The sequence below is a fragment of the Natrix helvetica genome (genome assembly GCF_964273705.1).
Source record: "Natrix helvetica genome assembly, chromosome: 1".
Classification (NCBI taxonomy): Eukaryota; Metazoa; Chordata; class Lepidosauria; order Squamata; family Natricidae; genus Natrix; species Natrix helvetica.
This window is the reverse complement of record NC_138548.1, coordinates 347,547,544-347,567,139: the sequence shown is the minus strand read 5'-3', so window position 1 is coordinate 347,567,139 and position 19,596 is coordinate 347,547,544. Positions and strand designations below refer to the sequence as shown.

The window sequence follows — 19,596 nt, the reverse complement described above, 5'->3', positions numbered from 1 at the left end:
GAATTTTGTCCCATTTAACGAACCTTTCTTGCCACAGTTGTTAAGTGAATCACTTCAGTTGTTGAATTAGTGGCACAGATGTTAAGTGAATCTGGCTTGCACGGTGACTGTTTGTCAGAAGTTAACAAAGTCAATCACATAACCCTGGGACACAGCTAGCGTCATAAATATGAACCAGTTGCCAAGGCATCTGAATTTTGATTGCGTGAGCATGGGGATGCTGCAATGGTCGTAGGTGTAAAAACCAATCATAAGTCACTTTGTTCAGTGCCGCTATCACTTTGAATGGTCACTAAACAAACTGTTGTAAGTTGAGGACCACTTGTAGTTGGAAATGAACTGGCAGTTGGTGTAAGGAGTTTTATTTCTCTTTCTAAAAGAAAGTGGCTGTAGCAATGAAGGTATTCCAAGAAAAAAACACAAATTGGATTAAACATTCTTATAATATTGGATCACTGATTACCATCCAGGCATCCTACAGATGGAAGTTTCGATTTCTTTACCCACTTGAAATTTTCCTCTAATCTTTACAAAGTGAGAACTTTGTTCTTCCTTCCCACCCAGTACAAAAAAAAAAAAGAAGTAGTACATGAAAAGCCAAGTTTGGCAATAAATATTTGATATCATATATTCTAACTTGAACAGAAGATGAACTTGAATCATAAAATAACCCTCAACTGAAAAGGAAACTTTACAAAAAGAAATCCCCCCTCCCCTATTTCTGTTTCCATTCCTATTTTACTGACTTTCAAGTCGATATAGCACTTCCTCATTAGGCCTACCTCATGCGTACATTTTCTCAATTCAGATTATTAGCTCTCTTCATATATCAACTCTGAAAATTTAACAGATTAACAGATTTAGCAGATTAACGGAAGGGACTTTGGTCATCTAGTCCAACCCCCCACTCAAGCAGAAGACCCTACATCATTTCTGACAAATGACAGTCCAGTCTCTTCTTGAAAGTCTCCAGTGATGAAGCTCCCACAACTTCCGAAGGCAAAGCTGTTCCATTGGTTGATTGTTCTCACTGTCAGAAAAGTTCCGGTCAGAAAATACCCTATTATATACTGCAAACAGCTCCCAAAGCCATTTTCCAGCTAATAGTTTGAGGAAGACCCTGTCAAGTGTTCAAAATGGAAGTAAGGGAGTTGTGACAATTGGATTTTGTGTAACACACCCTCCTCCGTGGGGCTGGTCCAATATCCCTCACCTTTTATTTTGTTCTTCGAAGGGTTAGGGGACACCGTGATTTATTAGACAGAAAACAGGGGGGGGGGAACCTTATTGAGGTAGTCCTTGACTTACAATCATTCATTTAGTAACTGCACTGAAAAAAAAATGACGATTTTTCACAATTACCATTTTAGCATACCCATGGTCATGTGATCAAAATCCAGACACTTGGCAACTGGCATGTATCTGTGACTGTTGCAGTGTCCTGGGTCCTGTGATCACATTTCGCAACCTTCCGACAAGCAAAGTCAATGAGGAAGCCAGATTCACTTCGAGAAAGGTCGAAAAACGGGACAAAATCCACTTAACAAACATCTTGCTTAGCAACTGAAACGTTGGGCTCATTTGTGGACGTACGACAAGGATTAATTGTATAAAAGAATGTTGTTAAAATGGAAGCTCCTCATTTGGACGATGGTAGGGTGAACTAAAAATCCAAGGAGGAAACCAAAGAAGAGAGACCCATTAAGAAATCGAGTTGTTGGCAGTCTTTTATTTATTTTTACTTTTTTAAAAAAAACTGATGCCACAGAAGGTTAAAAGAGGCGGTGAGTGAATCGTCTAGGCTCCTAGAACTGATCACCAGCAGAATTGTTCTCAAGAACATTGCTACAAGGGCCCCTTATCCACGTTACACAAATACACAACGTGGTGCCATTGAAGGAAATGTCTCCTCGGTTGATGACTTTAGTTTTGTGAGTTTTCACACAAGTGGCATGAAGGAAAACTGTTGTGAGCTGGGAAAACAGTGGAGAATCACTCTACACTCTCAAGAATCCCGAAATTAAAAGCACCATGCTATACAGCAGGCTAAGCAGAGATATAAGATACCATTTACGAAGTTGTGGAGTCCTTGCTGTTCTCTGAGCTTGGTTGTCTGCTTGCAGACGTTTCTTTTACCCAACTGATGACGTAACCTGCTGGGGTAATGAAACGTCTGCAAGAAACAACCAAGCTCAGAGAATACCAAACATTCCTCAGTTCAACCCTGAGCTGCAGATATTCTCCTCTATTGCTGCTTGTGAAGTTTTTGAGAACATTTCAGAGGCATGAAGGCCATGTGGACCTTTATCACCACTGAGATTTCTGCCAGGACATAGGAAGTGTTAGATTTCCACCATTACTGGTTAGGGATGCCTCCTAATCGGGTGTGGGATTCAGCCGGTTCGGGTGAACCGAACTTTGCATCTGGGTTCATCAAACTGGTAGTTGCAAGAACTGGCTGGCCCCGCCCACTCTGCCCCTCCCAGGAGTCTCCACGCGGCCCGTTTTGGATGCCAGGTAAGTGCAGGGACCGCGTGGAGGCTCTGGGAGGTTGAAAAAAACGGGGCCTCCCTGAAGTTCCGGAAGTTTCCAGCCTCCAGTCCAGAGCCAGGGGGAGGCCATTTTTCCCCTCCCAGAGCTCAAAGAAAGCCTCCGGAGCCTGAGGAGGGTGAAAAGGTCCCCCCCTCCATGGTGCAGGAGGCCGTGTAGGCCACAGCCACCATGGCCACGCCCACCCAGCAATCGGGGAGAGAACCAGTTGCTAAACCCACCCCTGCTCCTAACCTGTAATACCAATAGTATTAGAATTATCCAGTTCTCTAACAATGGAAGATGATTTGTCTGCCAAAGGCTCATTTGCAATAACAATCGCAAGCAGACCTTGGCTACACAAATACCTCTCTTCTCCAAAACTAATATAATGATATAGAAAGAGAGAAAAACAAAGGTCCTATTTTGGCCACCATTTTGGATGCAGACTTCACAATGGAAGCTCCTAAGGATCTTCCCAAAAAGGCTGCCCACAACTATATCTCAGGATCTATTGCAATAATCTTGTCCCACAAAATCCTCTCATTGACAAAGGAAAAAGAAGAAGAAGAAAGCACCACTGTTAAGCCTATTGAGAACCTTATTAAAATCGGAGTTACTGACGAACCGCAGAAGGGCCAAGCTTCCTGATGTGGCTTTTATTAAGTTTGGGGAGCAAGAGATATAAACCCTTATCTATGCCGGGGTACAAAAATATTTCTAAAGCAGGGGTGTCTAACTCAATTTCATTTAGAGCCGCATCAAGGCTGTGTTTGACCTTGGGGGGGGGCTGGGGCGCGTGGCCAGGGGGCGTGGCCAGCATGATGTCACTCGTGTCAGGGGCGCCTGTGGCGGCCTGAGAGCTCTGTCAGTGAAAACGGGCTCCAGAGCTCCATTTTCACCTGTGATGGGCTCCAGCAACCCTCTGCCAGCGAAAACAGAGCACACAGCCCTCCCAAGCTCCCTTTTTGCTGGCAGAGGCACCGCGGGCCGATCCTTCGCTGTTTCCAGGGCAGCCCAGTGGGCCAGATCTAAGCACCCCGCGGGCTGGATCTGGCCCCCAGGGCTTGAGTTTGACACCCCTGTTCTAAAGGGTAACATAAACAAAGGTAAAGAGAGAAAGTAAAGAGAGGTAGGACTTGGTGAGGGAGAGAAGGTCCAATGTAAATTAAGAGAGAAACAGATGCCAAACTTAAATGTCAGCTAATTAGCCGAGGTGGGAATTAGGGTGGCACTCTGCTCCGTAAGGAATTGGAGAGGGGGGAAAAAGCTACATTGCTCTGCGCAAAGAAAACAAGGAAAGGGCTCCAGGAACTGGGGGAACCTGTATTTTTGTGTGGATCTATAGGCACTAGATCTCCAGCTTCTTGTTGATGAGAAGAGAGCAGGAAGTGAGAGTCCCACCAAGTTTGGCTACTTCTGTGCACGCCGCAGGGATCAGGGTGTAATCTGGAAGCTTCTGAAAAGGCTGAGAACACAAGCAAAACAGAAACGTGTTATTTCTCTTTACAAATTCAACCCCTCCTAACTCGGCTCTTTTAAGCAGGAACAGACCATATTTTCTGAACTGGAGCCACACTTGACATTTTGAGATGTAGCAATCTCAAAACTTTCTCACAACGCACTCACAACGCAACTGATTTCAGAGACATTCCCGCTCATAAAATGGCCGCCACCACAGTTACAAAACATAAATTAGCTTCTGAGATGTTCTCTGCCATCCCAGCAGCGTCTTTGGGGGTACAGAATGCGGAATAATAGAGTTGGAAGGGAGAGGTGGGTTCCTACCAGTTCAGACTGGTTTGGGTGAGCAGGTAGTCACTTAGCCTGCCACGCCCCCGAACCGCTTCTGCGCATGCGAAGCAATTTTTTTCATGCTGTGCATAGCACGCATAAAACACACACACGTCCCTGAGCGAACTGGCAGTAGCAGCAGCTGGAATTCACCCCTGTTGGAAGGTCGGAGGTCTTCTAGTCCAACCCTCTGCTCAAGCAGGAGACTCTATACCTGTGATGGCCAACCTATGGCACGTGGTATGCAGAGCCATTTCTCCAGACACGCCAGCCGTTGCCCGTTGCTCTTCCGGGTTCCAGCACGCCGGCCAGTTGGTCTTCGAGCACACAAGAGTGGTAGAAACCGGAAGAGCCGCTCCCTGGCGTGCATGCACATGCTGGGAAGCTGAGCTTCCTGTTTCCGGCGCACACATGCGTGCCGGCCAATTGGTTTTCGCACGCACAAGAGCGCCAAGAAGCTGAGGTTCCGGTTTTTGGCATACACATGCATGCCGGCCAGCTGTTTTTCACCCGTGCATGTGCACCAGAAACTGGAAGACCGGGTGACCAGTATGTGCACATCGGAAAGCGGAAGCTCAGCTTCCTGGTGTGCACATGCGCGCCAGGGAACTGCTCTTCTGTTTTCCAGCACTTCCGCAACGTGCGCGCCAGGGAGCTGCTCTTCCGGTTTTCGGTGCTCCCCTCATGCGCCCTCACACACTCAGTACCGAAAAGGTTCGCCAACACTGGTCTAGGGTTCCCTGTTCAACCAGGAGGTTGGACTAGAAGACCTCCAATGTCACTTCCAACTCTGTTATTCTGTTCTCTTGGCTACTTGAAGATGTGTGAAACTCCCAGAATTCTGCTGAAACATCAAAATGGATCAAGAGATTGCTGAACTCACTTACATTAAAAGGTCTCGGGTTATTTCACCAGACCTCAACAAACAGTGGGTTGGATGAGGTGACTTGCAGTTCATGGAAGCCTGTGCCCTCAAATAAACTATGTCATTTTTTTACACCTTTTCCAGACCAAGATTAAGAGGCCTTATAGAGATCTGCGCTTCTTGCTTGCTTGATCTTGGCAGGCTGCCTGGGGCTTGACTGCAGGGATCATACCAATGCCTCTAGCGCATCTCATTTTCACTCTGCCAGTTTCCTATTTAATTTTAACGTCTTAACCAAGTGGGATGGGCTCCCAGGGAGCTTTCTGAGTATACGCTGGTATTTGAGGAGGCACAGCATAAGAACCTTCCTGATATTTCAAAATGTGTCCCAATAGAAGGGAATTATTGGTAGCTCAGGATTGAACTGAGGGGGGGGGGGGCTTGGTGCTCTCTGAATTTGGTTGTTTGCTTGCAGAGGTTTCATTCCATGACTAGGGAACATGATCAGCAACAGAGTGTACCACTTTGCCCTCTGGTTTATATACAGTAGCTTCAGTGGTGAGTTTCCGTTGTTTTTTTTTACCAGCGGTTCGCTTGTGTGTGTATGCGCGGAAGTGTCCGGGCGGGTGGGCGGAGCCTCTCGCTGCCGCTACTACCGGTTCGCCGATCCGGGAGCAACCCACCTCTGAGTCGCTTGCCCTGCGAGTGTTGGTGGGGTTATAGTTTTCTCCTTAGTAGTTTCTTGAATAGTATTTTCTACTTCATTGTTTGTCTGCTATTAATCCCTGCTTATCTGGATGTTGGTTGCTAGAAGGGATGTGCTCCAGTCCTCTCCCCTCCTCTCTCCCTCCCTCTACGTCTGTCTGTCTATCGTCATCACATTTCTGAACCACTCATCTCCTGGCAATGACTCCTGGCAATGTACAATTTTTGTTCTTTTCTTAGCTTTTTATTGCCTTTTATGAATAGTGTTTAAATGTGGTTTATCTCTGGGGTGGATGATTTGTCTGAGGAATTTCCTAGAATTTTTGGATTTAGCTTAGTCTAGGGTGCTCATAGTTTCCCTGTTGAAACTATAGTTCAGCCTGTCCAAGCATTATGCGATTAAGTAATTTTCATGTACGTTCTGACAGCTAGTGGGTTTTTTAGCCTGCCTTTATCATTTTTATAAATAACTCAAGGCAGAGAACATTCCTAATACTCCTTCCTCCTCCTATGTTACCCACAACAACAATCCCGTAAGGTGGGTTGGGCTGAGTGTGTGTGTGTGTCAGGTCTGCAAGCCATCTTTCCTTTTGGACTTCAGGCCTGCCACACTTTCTACTATTCATTTTCTACCATGGGAAAATGGGAGGGGGGATTATATGGAGTTGGGTGATATGTAGCCATAATAGCATCCTTCTTAGAAACTCAAGGTCATCTTTGTCTCTGTACCTGGCCGGAAATGGATGGGTGGAAGCTGCCAGTGTGGCAGTGGAAGATTGGACCATGTGATGGACTTGCGGGGGCAGGATCTTGAACTTCCAACTGGGTGGGAAAACCTGGAAACTTCCAGATTCCAGTTTTCCCAACATGGCTCTTTTAATAGATTGGAACTTAGAGGAATCCTTTGCCTTGGATTCTGATTTAATTTTGGATGCTATTTGGAACCCTGACAGAGTGTCTGGCCCAAAGTCATCACCTAAAGTGAGACTAGAAGAGCTTTCCTTGAGTAAAGGAAAATGGGAGGAGGGATTATACGGAGTTGGGTGATATGTAGCCATAATAGCATTCTTCTTAGAAACTCAAGGTCATCTTTGTCTCTGTACCTGGCCAACTTTTTAGAAATTGGTAATTATGGAAAAAGTGAAAGAAAGAGGACGACCAGCAGTGGTGACGGATGGACCTTTGGAAGTCCTGAAGGGCCAAATAATTCTGGAGAAGGTCCACCTCTGTGGTCATTAAGATTCAAAACAACTTGATGGCGCATAAACAATCGATCTGTCAATCAAATGCTGCAGATAGCCTCCCAAAAGCCTCCACCCCATCCTTCCATAAGACCCAAGTCTCCCCTTCGCCTTACTTGCACACTGTTTGGATATTCTTCAGTGCTGCGATGCAAAAGAACGCTACTCTTCTGCCCCAGACGAGCATAGATACAATTAGCAGCGGGGTCATCAGGAACTGTCAGTGTTTCGTAGTGGTGATCAGTTAATTGTTCCATGGTCTTCAGAAGAAAAAAGAAGGGGAGTAGTTAGAGGAATTCAACTCATCTACAGCTCTAATCAAGATTGCCTCGAAAACGTAATTTTCGTTTTGTCTCCACTATCCATCCTCATGCCACTCTTTCTTGAACTGGTTCGTTTCCGAATGTCTGTGGCAGGGGTGTCCAAACTTTTTGCAAGGAGGGTCAGATTTGGTGAGGTGAAAATGTGTGGGGCCGATCATTCAGCCTGACATTCTTTGAACCCTTAACATTAAATGCGAACTGACTACCGTATTTTTCGGAGTATAAGATGCACCAAGATTTTGAAGAGGCAAATTAAAAAAAAAGTTTTGGCACTCTCCCACGAAAATGGGCCTTTTTTTTAAAGGGCATGAATAGCCTTTAAGAGGCTTCTAGAGTGCTCCTGGGGGCTAGGGGGGGCAAAGTTGAGCAATTTTTTGCTCATTTATGCCCTCCGCAGCCCCCAAGAGCTCTCTGAAAGCCTTCTACAGGCTCTGCACAGCCATTTTGGTGAAGGGGGCAGAGTTTTGGGAGGCAAAAAATGCTGTATTCAGTGTATAAGATGCACCCAGATTTTTAGCCTCTTTTTTGAGGGGAAAAAGATGCATCTTTATACTTCGAAAAATACGGTATTTTATGAAAGACTAAACAAATAATTCCAGTGGGGAGAAGAGGCTGCGGGCTGCTTGAAATTTGAAAAAGGGCCACATTTGGCTCTCGGGCCGCACTTTGGACATGCCTGGTCTATGGAGATTCTCAGCCATGCAGATCATGGTTGTCCCAAAGGTGCTTTTTTTCAAGAGGCAACAGGACTTTCTGGTTTTTCTTTGAAGGAGAAAAGCTTCTCTTTGAAGAAGAGTTGAAGAAGCTTCTTGGATGAGAAGCGAAAACGTCTTCAAAGAAAACCCAGAAAGTCCAGTTGCCTCTTGAAAAAAAAAAAAAGCACCTTTGGTTCATTTCCGGCTTTCCTTTTTCTTATACAGTTTGAATTCTCAGGGAAACTGGGCAAAACTGCCTTCTTAAATCAGACCCAGGTAGTACTTGACTTACGACAGTTCATTTAGTGACTGTTCAAAGTTACAACGGCATTGAAAAAAGTGACTTACAAGCATTTTTCACACGTACAACAGTTGCCGCATCCCCATGGTCTTGTGATCAAAATTTGGATGCTTGGCAACTGGCTCATATTTATGACGGTCAGAGTCACGTGATCCTCATTGGCGACCTTCCGACAAGCAAAGTCAATGGGGAAGCCAGGTTCCCTTTAACAACCGTGTTACTATTTAACAACTGCAGTGAGTCACTCAACAACCTTATCAAAAAAGGTAAATTGGGGCAAAACTCACTTAACAGCTATCTCGCTTAGCAATGGAAATTTGGGGCTCAATGGTGGCCATACACTGAGGATTAGGTAAAGGTAAAGGTTCCCCTCGCACAAATGTGTTAGTTGTTCCTGACTCTCGGGGGCGGTGTTCATCTCTGTTTTAAAACCGAAGAGCCAGCGCTGTCCGAAGACATATCCGTGGTCATGTGGCTGGCATGACTAAACACCGAAGGTGCACGGAACGCTGTTACCTTCCCACCAAAGGTAGTTCCTATTTTTCTACTTGCATTTTTACGTGCTTTCGAACTGCTAGGTTGGCAGAAGCTGGGACAAGTCACGGGAGCTCACTCCGTTACGAAGTGCTAGGGATTCGAACCTCCGAACTGCTAACCTTTCTGGTCGACAAGCTCAGCGTCTTAGCCATTGAGCCATCACATCCAACATTGAGGACTACGTGTATGTAAAAGAACCAGATCAGTGGTCAATTCAGGCCCGTGAGGACAAGCCAATCTCCCCCTGAAGAAAGATTATTCTGCAGAATGTACCCTCAGCAAATATATTTGGAAACTATTATTTATAAAAAGCTTCGGCCTGTTCTTTTTTTTAAATCAAACAATAAAACCCAAAGCAGTCTCCGATAGGGAGAAATTCGTGGAGAGCGAGGCTGTGAATACTAACTAATTGCGAAAACAAAATTAAATCTTCCTGTCAGTATATCTCTTGAATAATGGGTGCTGGAGATGATTATCACTGACAGGCCTTTGCTTGAGAAACTGGAACAGCTATTCTAGGAAAGTCATGCTGGTCTTAAGCTTTATTTAGCCAACCTCCGAAGCGTCCAAGAAACAAGCAAAGTGGCTAGTCTGCTTTGTGTTGGAATATACGGCCGTAACTTTGAAAATAAACCCATAACCTCACCCCCCAAAAAAGCTCCCCCCCCCTTGCCTGTCAGATATAGGACAGAATTTTCTGTGGACCTTACAGGTAGGCCTCAACTTACAACCGTAATTGAAGCAGGATTTATGGTTATACGTTGTGTCAGTTGTTAAGCAGGTCATCATAGAGCTGACTCGGTCCCCCCCCCCCCCCCCCCGAGCAATCTTTAAACGAACCCATTGTCTGCAATGGGCATTTTTTTTTTCTTTTGGGTGTAGCAGTTCCTCACCAAAAAATAACCTAAATCACCATCCTGTGACTGCAGGTAGCTGTAGCAATAGCACTTAAAATGATATACCGCTTCGCGGTGCTTTTACAGCCCTCTCTAAGCGGTTTTACAGAGTCAGCATATTTGCCCCCAACAATCTGGGTCCTCATTTTATCCACCTTGGAAGGATGGAAGGCTGAGTCAACCTTGAGCCTGGTGAGATTCGAACTGCCAAATTTCTGGTAGTCAGCAGTCAGGAGAAGTAGCCTGCAGTACTGCACTCTAACCACTGCGCCACCGTGTAAATGTTTAACCGGTTGCCTAGCACCCAAAATGTGATCATGTGACTGTGGGGATTAGGGATGGCCACCCGAACTTTGAATCTGGATTATATCTTTTTTGGGGGGTCCATTGTAACTTCAAAAGGTTGCTAAGCAACTGGTCCTAAGTCGAGGACTAGCAGTACTGCATTTCTTTGGGCATGAAATGGAGCAGCGACTCCCTCTGCTGGCTTGCTCTGTTTCTCTTCCGAAGAGGATGACTTACCTGCAAGAAATTCCTTGTCCTCTACAATTGCCAGCATTGATGGCTATTGGACGAGGTCGTTTTGGGGAGTGGGATGAATGGAAGAAGGGTTCTTCCCTAGGAGAGGATCGACCTAAGAACCTGAGGGCTCTTTAAGGAAAAGATCTTGGGAGTTTCCAGGAATTACCTTCATGGCTTTCTTGGCCACTTCACTGCTGCCAATGACAACGGTGTCCGGTCCCGCCATGCTGCAGAAGCTGCGGAGATGCAACGTGCCCGAGACAGGAACGGTAGACACAGCAAAATCCTTCAGGAAGAGAAAATTGCTTGAGCTTCTGCAAAGGTTCAGGGGCCTCTGCAGAACACCTCTTCTCTTTCATACCTCCTATCTAGTACATGATTTTACCCCATTAGGCCTTTTTCACCTTCCCCAGGTTCCTAGAAAGGCTCTGGACCCTGGGGAAGAGCAAAAAACCGGACCTTTCACTCCGACCGGAAGTTGGCAAACGGGCCGTTTTCGGTCTCTGGAGGGCCTCGGGGGGAGGGGAGGCCTTCTTCGCCCTCCCCAGGCTCCTAGAAAGGGTCTGGAGCCTGGGGAGGGTGAAAAACAGGTCCACTGTGCCATCGCATGCCTAAAGCCGGGGGAGCGTGCACATGCCCTGGAGTGTGGGCACACGCACGCACGACCCCCCCTGTGCTCCCCCCACTTATGGCATGCGATGGCAAAAAGGTTAGCCATCACTGGTCTAGCTGTATACACTGGACTGTATTCCTGAAGTTCTCCATTCTAAAGCATTCAAAGCTAACGGCAAAGTTTTGCAGTCCTTGTGAGGTATATGTCATCTGCCTCCCACCCATTTGGGACTAGCATCCCTATTATTCTCAATTAACTTGGTTGCGTTAAAAAGGACTGCACTCTGCAATGGATTATTGGGTTGAGAAAGCCTGTTTATGTCTCAGAATCCTCTACCCTGAGCATCTTCATAGGAGTTCTTTGATGGTGGTGGTGGTGGGAGGGAATTCCCCCTAAAGTGAAAAAAAATCCCAGTTTGGAAAAGTAATGTATGGGAAATTCTCGATCATGCAGGTCTCAAAGGTATTTTCCAAAAGGCAACTGAAGTTTCTTGGTTTTTTTAAAAAAAACATTCCACTTCTCATACAAGAACCGAAGACGTTTTTTTGGATGAAAAGCGAAACGTTTTCAAGGGGGCAAAAACCAAGAAAGTATCTTTCGGGTATCTTTGAGATATAATGTTTTTTTTTACTATCGTTATTGTTTCTACATCATGTTATTCTCTTGTAAGGGAAAATGTTTAAATGTACACCTTTGCTTTTTTTAAAATAAGGGCCTACTCACCTGCACTATCGTGTATATTAAGGGCCGAAGGGTCTGAATTAAAATCAGTGTCAATCTGGGTGCTGAAATTGTGAACTTTAAGTACGTCAAAATGGTGCTTTGCAGCACTGGCAGCTGCTTGGCATGCAAAATGTTGTGGGCAAAAGGAAGTGTGCACTTAAAAGTACGTGTAAAAAATAACTGGGTTGCAACATTTCGGTTGGAGGAATGGACAACTGGCCCTGTTACTAGGACAGGCAGGAAGAATCCCCAAAGTCATGTGATTTGGGGGGGGGTTTAAGGTATATAATGAAATGTTGAATAATGGGAAGTTGACAATTGGCCTCAAGCCATCCCTTTTGACTGCTTGTCCAATTGACCCTCATTGCAATGTGATTCTTGTGGTCCGCCAGCGGCCAAGGGAGCTGGCAGCAGATTCGGACAGTGAGGAGGTTGGGGATGAAGGGAACAGCTAAGGAACAAGGGTCGACTTGGGAGTAAGGCCACAACTGGATGGTGAATGGCCCCTCCGATAGGGAATAAAAAAGGATTGAAAGGGGGGGACTGTTTGCAGGAGGCAATTAGTTCATTCCTGCATTCTTGCCAAGTATTGTGGTGTCTGAAAGATATCGGCTTGGCAACAGAAAAGGCTCGCAATCTGGGAGTCCTCCTGGATACGCGGCTTAGTTTAGAAGAACACCTGACGGCCGTGACCAGGGGACCTTTTATCAGGTTCGCCTGGTACGTCAGTTGCGCCCCTTCCTGGATCGGGATGCTCTGTGCACAGTCACTCATGCCCTCGTCCTTTCTCGCCTGGACTACTGCAATGCTCTATACATGGGGCTGCCCTTGAAGAGCACCCGGAGGCTTCAGCTGGTCCAGAATGCGGCCGCGCGGGTTGTCATGGGGGTACCTAGGTGCTCCCATGTTACACCCCTTTTAGGCGGCCTGCACTGGTTGCCGGTTGTTTTCCGGGTGCGATTCAAGGTATTAATTATGACCTTTAAAGCACTCCATGGCTTAGGCCCAGGGTACCTGCGAGACCACCTACTGCCACCAGTAGCCTCCCACCGTCCAGTACGATCCCACAGAGTTGGCCTCCTCAGGGTGCCGTCGGCCAGGCAGTGTCGGCTGGTGACCCCCAGGGGGAGAGCCTTCTCTGTGGGAGCGCCTTCCCTCTGGAATGAGCTGCCCCCGGAGCTTCGCATAATCCCCGACGTCCAGTCCTTCCGATGCGCCCTAAAAAGTTGGCTTTTCCAGCAAGCCGGCCTGGCCTGTTAATTTTAATTTTAACTTATTTTAAATGTATTGTTTTTTTAAAATGCGGTTTGCTTTTTTGGATATGGATTTAATATTTTTTAACTTTTGGGATGTGTGTTTTTTAATGTTGTACGCCTTTTGGAGAAGGGCGGCATATAAATCCAAATAAACCAAACCAAACCAAACTCTCCAAGCCTGATAAAGATCAGTAATTGTGAACTATCTTGAAAGACTGTGGGCTGGGTTTTATCGGGATGAGGAGTCGTTTTTGGCTGCTGGGGAAGCCTAGGTCAGAACAGTGATTAATATAAGTGGTCTATGTGTTAGGAATGTAACCCTAGGCTTGGCTTGGCAATGTATATAAGCTATGATTATTTTACTGTTACTTTAAATGCTTAAGAGATGTAATTGGTTTGTTACCTCAAGCAGCTATAAGAGGGAGCCAGAATGGCTGTTAGCTCTCTGTTTTGTTAGAAGCTGGTCGGTGTATTTTGAGGTATTGTGGTTTGCTACTGTTTAGCTATACTTTGTGTGTTAGACTGACTATTTTGACAACTGAATTACTGAACCGTGTATGACTTGGACTGTTAACCGGACTCTGAATACCTCTATATTTCTACATAGTAAACTACTATATTTTATACTATTCAGTGTCTCTGTATGCTGGTTTGTGCGTGTTATTCCATATCACTCTTATTACGCTTCTCTGCATACTCACTCTCCTAACAGGGAGCTTAATTACTTAACACTATGTTTGCTATGCTTTAAATTCTAATAAACCTCTGAATTCTAAAAGTGAGAGTTTTGTGATGTGCTGTCTGTTGAATTGTTATTAAGTACAACTATGCTCACAATCAGGTTTTTCCCCTGATACTCTCAAAATTGGCCCTGTTCAATATAGAACGTAGATCTACAGGAGAAGAAAAACTGAGACTAGTATCCGGGGTATACCAGCATCCATGTATAAATATATCTTTGGATTATGTGGATGGCCCATTCGAAGAAAGTCAACTCACTCTAAAAGCATCAGCTACCATCTCTGCTCCTCTGTGATTGGTCCATTTGGAAATACCCACAAAGAACTCTCTACCTGTGGAAGAGAAAAGAAGGGAGAACAGGATCATCAGCCCTTAAGAAGCTCTCCCCAGACTGAAGAAGCCTAGTCCTTGACTTATGTCCACAATTGAGCCCAACATTTCTCTTGCTAAGTGAGACATTGGTTGAGTTTTGCCCCATGACCTTGGGACACAACAATGGTCGTAAGTATGAGCTGGTTGCCAAGCATCTGAATTTTGATCACACAATCATGGGGGATGCTACAAGGGGTTGTTAACTGTGTAAAAAAGGGCGTAAGTCACTTTTTTCAGTACCCTTGTAACTTTGGACGGTCACTAAATGAACCGTTGTAAGTGAAGAACTACCTGTGCAGCTCAAATCTGACCAAAACTAAGCATCACATTTCACTGGAAGAAAAGTCTTAACAGGTATTATGGTCATATATAAGAAAGAGGACTTCTGGAAAAGACCATCAAAAAACAGATCTGCGAACATTTAGAAACGAGTAAACTAATAACTAGAAGTTAGCACAGGTTTGTTAAAAACAGATCATGGCAAACCAATCTTATTTCATTCTTTGACATAGTGACTAAATTAGTAGACCAGCAAAATGCTGTGGACATAATACACTTAGACTTCAGCAAGGCATTTGACAGGGTAGACGCAACCTACTCCTTGGTAAGCTAGAAAAAAGTGGGATAGATAGCATCACCATCAGAAGGATTTGTAAGTGTTCAATCCTAAAACATGGTGTTTATGTGGGTCCTTCTGTTCAATCACATCTGATTCTTAGAGACTGCTAGAACCAGTCCTTGCAGTTTTCTTGGCAAAGTTTTTCAGAAGGGGTTTGCCATTGCCTCCTTCTTAGGGTTGAGAGAAAATGACTGGCCCAAGGTCACCCAGCCGTTAATATTAGGGTGAGTTAATTTGCACTTTAACTTTTTAACTTTTATTTGATTTCTAGACCGCCCCCCTCCCAGAAGGGACTCGGGGCGGTGTACAGTCATATTAAAAACAGTAAATATACATAATATAAATATAAAATAAATATAGATGTGGCTGGAGGAGGTAGCAATAGTTTACTGTACAATAGTTAAAGTTAGATTTAAAATTTTAAAAATTTAAAAATACATTAAAAAACACCCCTAAAAACTATCCCAGGGTAAAATATTTGCCAGGAGGTAAAAATGGGACTATAAATGGGCCAGGCCAGCTAATTGGAACAGGTGAGTCTTAAGTTTCTGTCGGAAGGAGCGGAGGTCGGTAGTAGTTCTGATATCGGGGGGGAGGTCATTCCAGAGGGTTGGGCCCATCACAGAGAAGGCTCTACTCCTAGGCGCCGCCCATTGGCATTGCTTGGTGGACGGCACCCGGAGGAGTCCCTCCCTGTGAGAGCGAATTGGTCGCAGGGATGTATGGGGTAGGATGCGATCCCGCAGGTAACTAGGTCCTGTGCCATGGAGCGCTTTGAAGATGGTAATCAACACCTTGAAACGCAGCCCCATGGCTTCACGTGGCCTTCAGCCCTTTTTTCCCCATGATCTCTGAAATGCTTTCTTACACTGTCAACATTCAGTAGTGTTAGTTCCCATCTTTGTTTAGGAAGGGACCCCAGAAAAACTAATGCAGTTTAACATTTTTAAGAGCTACCCATCCAACTTTTAAAAAAAAGACTAGGCAAGCCAAACCCTATCCATATACATCAGTGGTGAAATGCTACCGGTTCACCTGAACCTGTAGCTTAAAAATGCTTAAAAAAAAGTTTTAAAAAGTTCCGACGATCAGCTGTGTGACAATCAGCTGTGCTGCGTGATCATGGAAACTTTTAAAAAAACTTTTTAAATCCTTTTTAAACTACCGGTTCGAGCGAAGCAAATCGGTAACAGACTTCAGAGCATTTCACCCGATATACATTTATCAAATTTCAATAGGAAAGAATATATATGCAGCTGAGGATTAAACTGCCAGCACTTTGGTATTCTCTGGTTGGTTTTCCTGCAAATGCTTCGTTAACATTGCACAAACCTGGTAAAAGAAACACCTGGAAGAAAATTGTTAAGCTCAGAGAACATCAAGAAATCCCAGAAATCACCAGATTTGAATGACTCACCGCATTCTATGAAATTAAATAAATCGAATGAATGAATAAATAATGAATATTTTCCCCCAAAACAAAAGGCAGCTTCTGAATCTCAAATAATTGCTCACTTCTGCTTTAAAATATCAAGCTATTTTGGATCTTTCTTCAAGGGCTCTTTATTTGTCTCCGAATAGTATAGGACAGTGGTGGGCAACCTTTTTTTTCAACTGAGCCAAATCTCGCCAAAACCACGATTGAAATTTATTTGGAGAGCCGCATTTTTAAAACCGAAAATACATAGGATGGTACACTGTTTTTAGTTTCAATAAGTTTTTATTGAGAATATTCTGCATGCAAGTATCCACATAGGTCGGGAGGATACAAATAACACAACTAATAAAACAAAAACTTTAGAATGATATTATTTATCGATAACGTTAAATTCCGTAAAATTTGCCTTACAATGTAGAGAAAATTACATCCTGACAATGACTGACAAAGTCACAACCACTAATGTGAACATTGGCCTTGCATTTCCTTGGATAGTTTGAGTAAGTCAGGTTTGTATGTTGTTGTTTTCAATTTCATCTCTCTCTCCCACTTTCTTTTTTTCTTTTTCTTTCTCTCTCTCTCTCTGGCTCTTTGTCTCTCTCTCCCTCCCTCCCTCTCTGTCTCCCTCTGTCATTTTCTCTGGGTGTCTATCTGTCTGTCTCTCTCTCTGTATCTCTCTCTCTCTCTCCTCCTTCCCCCATCTCTGTCACTCTGTGTGTGTGTGTGTCTGTCTCTCACTCTGTGTGTGTGTGTGTGTGTGTGTGTCTGTCTCTCCCTCTCTCTCTCTCCCCTCCCTTCCTCTCTCTCTGTCACTCTGTGTATGTGGGTGTGTCTGTCTCTCACTCATTCACTTAATCACTCACTCTGTGTGTGTCTCTCTCTCTGTCTGTCTTTCTCTCCCTCCCTCCCCCTCCCTCCCCCTCTGTGTGTGTATGTGTGTGTGTGTGTGTGTGTGTCTGTCAGTCTCTCTCTGATTCCCTCCCTCACTCCCTCTCTCTGTTCCTCTCTGTCTGTCTGTCTCATTCACACACACACACACACACACACTGTGGTCACCTTGTTGAGTGTGTTTCAAATGTGATTGGAACACTCAACAAGGTGACCACAGTGTGTGTGTGTGTGTGTGTGTGAATGAGACAGACAGAGAGAGGAACAGAGAGAGGGAGTGAGGGAGGGAATCAGAGAGAGACTGACAGAGACGAATCAGAGACGTACTTTTAACTACCTGGCAGCGGCGTTTTGCCTTGGGGGGCTCCTCAGAACATCCCAAGACTTCGGAGGGAAGTTTACAGCCCTCCCTCGGAACGCTTCGGAGGGAAGCTTCTGCAAAAGCCCGGGCGATTGACAACAAGTCTCCCAGGCTGTAATTTTCCAAGCTGTGCGCACGCGCCTGTTTTCCACGGCGTGGAGCAGCGGCGAGATTCTGCGCAGCGAGCGATGATTCCAGGGGCCATCCGGGAAGATGAGGAACGCGAGGGGGACCCTGCCCCCCCACTGATGGCCCCCGGAATCATCGCTCGCCGCGCAGAATCTCGCCGCTGCTCCACGCCGTGGAAAACAGGCGCGCGCGTACAGCTCGGCAAATTACAGCCTGGGAGACTTGTCACTCGCAGAAGCTTCCCTCCGAAGCCCGAGAGGAGGGAGGGGTGCGGGCGCCCGGCACACAGAAGAGCCACATTAAAATGTGTAAAGAGCCACATTTGGCTCGCGAGCCGCGGCTTGCCGACCACTGGTATAGGGCAACGATAGCTAACCTTTTTGTCATTGCATGCCAACAGCACGCACACGTGCCAACACCCATAATGCAATGTGCGCATGACAAACCCCCCCCCCACATACACCCTGCCCCCCGTGCATCTGCGCACAAACCCCCCCCCCCACATTTTGGGCCTAGCAGGCCTCCCTGAAGACTTCTGGGACCAAAAATGGACCAACCCCCCCTCCAATGCTCCCCCGTGCATGTGCGTGTGACACACACACACCCGCTTGCATGCGCGACTCCTGCATGCATCCTGCCCCCCTGCGCATGCATGGCAGATACCCAAAAATCAGCTGGCCGGCAGGAGGCGCGCATACATGCGCAGTGGAGCTGAGCTGGGGCGAAGGCTTGCATGCCCGCAGAGAGGGCTCGGCCATCACGGGTATAGAGTCTCCTGCTTAAGCAGGGTCCCTTCCAGCCCTATTATTATAATACTGTACTTTTTAATTTCTTATAGGAAAAAGAGCAAAATGACAGTGGGCCAACTTACCTGTAAAGAGCACATCGCTTCCATCCAGGGTGGCTCCCTCATCTGTAACTTCCACGACACGAAGTTTTAGCTCCTCCAAGACCTTTTTGACACAGCTGATCTGTAAAAATGACAGACAGGAAATGGGGAGGAAGGGAGAAAGACAGAGACAGCTGTTATGGCTGGAACGCTTAACCTCAACTTTCCTCAGGTGTCCTCATTCTTAATACCCCTTCAGACAAATCTTCAACAGGGGCTTCCATCAAATGGATTCCTGCACCTTAGATATTACTAGACAACCAATGGCCCGTTCGGTCATCGTTTGAGAGAAAGACAGTGCAGCATGATGGAAGAATTATAGTGGCAAACTATGTTAGAATATTCATGACTGAGAGAGACATGGTAACAGGGTCAGCCAATGAATAGGCATAGCAACTAAGTCAGCCAATGGGAGCTTAAAAGGATATGAGTCTGTGCTGAGAATCGAAACTGAAACTACTCTGTCTGCTCTGAACTCTGAGATAAAACTGTTCTCTCCTGCTTGTGTTCTGCTTGTAACTTTTACCATGTTGAAAGAATCTACTATTGGTATTGTATATTTATTCCATCTGTTATTATGTATATAAAGAAGTTAATGAATCCAGCTGAATCAGTCATCTGTGTGTGCTTCCTGGGTTTGATTTTTCTGCAACAAACTCTGACAAACTATAATTGACTCGTTCATGGGAAGCTGGCAGGGAGTGCCAGAAATCGTAATAATACAGAATGGGACAAAGCCAACTCGCCATGGCCAACTCACCACAAGATAACTCACCACGGCCAACTCACCGTGGGGCAACTCCCCATGAGACAATTTAAGAATTCTATTGAATTATTTAAAATACATTTTAAAATATTTTATTTTTTGTCATTCGCATTTTATTCTGTCCCTCCTTTTGCATCCTTTCTTTAGTGATTCTATTCCATCATTTATTTGATATTAGTCTTAACTCTTGTCCTTCAGTTGTCCCATGGCGTTGGCTGTGGTGAGTTGGCTGTGGTGAACTGGCTGAGGCAAGTTGGCCATGGTGATTGGCAATGGCGAGTTGGCCGTGGTGAGTTTGTTGTAGTGAGCTGGCTGTGGCGAATTGTCACAGACCCCAATAATATGGCCACAGCTGACAGTGGCAGCCACAACTATATCAATATGATCGGTCTG

At 45.5% G+C, this 19,596-nt stretch overlaps 1 protein-coding gene across 1 annotated transcript in view; it reads right to left on the bottom strand.

Moving 5' to 3' along the window:
• Positions 1–1,709: 1,709 nt before the first annotated feature.
• Positions 1,710–19,596, bottom strand: part of DDAH2 (DDAH family member 2, ADMA-independent) — a 56,859-nt gene continuing 38,972 nt past the window's right edge. The window contains exons 3-7 of the mRNA XM_081934216.1: positions 18,420–18,519; positions 14,000–14,073; positions 10,575–10,694; positions 7,251–7,394; positions 1,710–3,997 (exon numbers count right to left, since the gene is read on the bottom strand). Of these exons, the coding sequence (XP_081790342.1) occupies positions 3,881–3,997; positions 7,251–7,394; positions 10,575–10,694; positions 14,000–14,073; positions 18,420–18,519 (555 nt within the window). The 3' untranslated portion in view covers positions 1,710–3,880. The remainder of the gene's footprint in view (positions 3,998–7,250; positions 7,395–10,574; positions 10,695–13,999; positions 14,074–18,419; positions 18,520–19,596) is intronic.